The sequence below is a fragment of the Penaeus vannamei genome, chromosome 28, assembly GCF_042767895.1.
Source record: "Penaeus vannamei isolate JL-2024 chromosome 28, ASM4276789v1, whole genome shotgun sequence".
Classification (NCBI taxonomy): Eukaryota; Metazoa; Arthropoda; class Malacostraca; order Decapoda; family Penaeidae; genus Penaeus; species Penaeus vannamei.
The window spans coordinates 9,919,299-9,921,798 of NC_091576.1; the positions used below are offsets into that span (position 1 = coordinate 9,919,299).

The 2,500-nt window shown below is 45.0% G+C and overlaps 1 protein-coding gene across 1 annotated transcript in view; it reads left to right on the forward strand.

The window, feature by feature from the left end:
• LOC113827474 (carotenoid-cleaving dioxygenase, mitochondrial) overlaps positions 1 to 2,500 on the forward strand; it is a 12,455-nt gene that overhangs the window by 3,830 nt on the left and 6,125 nt on the right. The window contains exon 2 of the mRNA XM_070141774.1: positions 1,655 to 1,795. Coding sequence (XP_069997875.1) covers positions 1,655 to 1,795 — 141 coding nt within the window. The remainder of the gene's footprint in view (positions 1 to 1,654; positions 1,796 to 2,500) is intronic.

Here is a 2,500-nt window from a genome sequence, read left to right on the forward strand (position 1 = left end):
TCACTCTCTCTCTCTCTCCCTCCCCTTCTCACTCTCTCTCTCTCCTTCCCCTTCTCACTCTCTCTCTCTCTCCCTCCCCCTCTCACTCTCTCTCTCTCTCCCTCCCCCTCTCACTCACTCTCCCTCCCTCCCCTTCTCACTCACTCTCTCTCTCCCTCCCCTTCTCACTCTCTCTCTCTCTCCCTCCCCTTCTCACACACTCTCTCTCTCTCCCTCCCCTTCTCACTCACTCTCTCTCTCTCTCCCTCCCCTTCTCACTCTCTCTCTCTCCCTCCCCTTCTCACTCTCTCTCTCTCTCCCTCCCCTTCTCACTCTCTCTCTCTTTATTGGAACACCACCACCTCACAACCAACAATACATACATGTAATCGATAGAGAGATTGACAGATGGACAGCTGTGAATGTAAACCGTTAGATAGATACAGTGTCTATTCATGCTTTTGAATGTGTACCTGATTTTGAATGAGTGACTAATCGATTGTGTATGCTTATGTATGGGTATGTGCGTACCATGTGTATGTGTGTGTTTTGAGTGTGTATGTGTGTGTGTGTGTGTGTGTTTTGAGTGTGTGTGTGTGTGTGTGTGTGTGTGTGTGTGTGTGTGTGTGTGTGTGTGTGTGTGTGTGTGTGTGTGTGTGTGTGTGTGTGTATGTGTGTGTATGTGTGTGTGTGTGTGTTTAGTGTGTGTGTGTTTAGTGTGTGTGTGTGTTTAGTGTGTGTGTGTATGTGTGTGTTTAGTGTGTGTGTGTATGTGTGTGTTTAGTGTGTGTGTGTATGTGTGTGTTTAGTGTGTGTGTGTATGTGTGTGTTTAGTGTGTGTGTGTATGTGTGTGTTTAGTGTGTGTGTGTGTGTGTGTGTGTGTGTGTGTGTGTGTGTGTGTGTGTGTGTGTGTGTGTGTGTGTGTGTGTGTGTGTGTGTGTGTGTGTGATATCACTTGGCGGTTGTGTTTAGTGTGTGTGTGTGTGTGTGTGTGTGTGTGTGTGTGTGTGTGTGTGTGTGTGTGTGTGTGTGTGTGTGTGTGTGTGTGTGTGTGTGTGTGTGTGTGTGTTTAGTGTGAGTGTGTGTGTGTGTTTAGTGTGTGTTTAGTGTGTGTGTGTGTGTGTGTGTGTGTGTGTGTGTGTGTGTGTGTGTGTGTGTGTGTGTGTGTGTGTGTGTGTGTGTGTGTGTGTGTGTGTGTGTGTGTTTAGTGTCCGTGTTGCGTGTGTTTTTAGTGTGTGTGTTGTGTGTGTTTTTAGTGTGTGTGTGTGGGTGTACTTATCCGTCAAACCAACATCAAAAACCCACGACCACAAAGAAATTTGTCTTGTTCACATGGATGTATTGTCTTCGCAACCAGTACCAAGAATAGTATGAATATACAGCTAATACACACGATTCTAATATATTTGCATATGTACTTTGAAAGTGTAGAAGGGAAAAAATATCTGCGCATTATGCGCATGTACACTTTTGTTTGCATGTGTATGCTATTCGTGAACGTTCATTTGTCTATCTGTACACCTACATGCCTCTTATAAATGCACGTGTATATCTACCCACGCTCACACAGTATACTCCACACTGCCCTCTCTCCCTGACTATTATGCGCTCTCTCCCTATCCTTCCCTCTCTCCCTGACTATCCTGCCCTCTCTCCCTAACTCTCCCGCCGCAGGTAACGTTCCGCTCGAAGTACCTCAAGTCTGACGCGTACAAGAAGGCGTGCGTGGCGAGCAGGCCCGTCTTCACGGAGTTCGGCACGCACTCCTTCCCCGACCCCTGCAAGAACATCTTCTCGAGGATGTTCTCCAACTTCGTGAGTTTCATCGCTGTGTTCGTCTGTTTGCCTGGGCGTCTGTCTGCCTTCCTGTCTACCTGTCTGTATCTATGTGTATGCCTGTCTGTATGTATATATGCAATATGTAGATATGTATGTATGTAACTGTATACTAACACACACACACACACACACACACACACACATATACACACACATATACACACACACACACACACACACACACACACACACACACACACACACACACACACACACACACACACACACACACACACACACACACACACACACAGTATGAAAAGGAGAACCAGGGCTGTGGCGAACATCTTTATGTAACGTTTCGAAGATATCAAATTTCTATCAGACTAGAAATAATGAACAAAGAACAATTAGATTGAACACAAAAAACACGACAAATAGTTCACAGAATAACAAAGCGAATGGGTATCAGAAATGAACTAAAAAGAAAAGGACAAATATTTTAGTGATACAAACTATGGGTAAGGGTGAGAACATACCAATAAACAGGTGTGAAGTGTTCGTTACTGTGGTTGGGCTATACTGTTAACAGTTGAAAGGCTGTGTTGGTGTTTAACTCGGGTTTCATCTTTTGGATGTAAAGGGATTCCGAGATCAGAGGGCCGAGTCTGTTAGAAGTAGTGGACAAAATTTTGAAATCTTTGTGAGTGAATGGGTGGTCTTCTATATGTGAATGTTGCC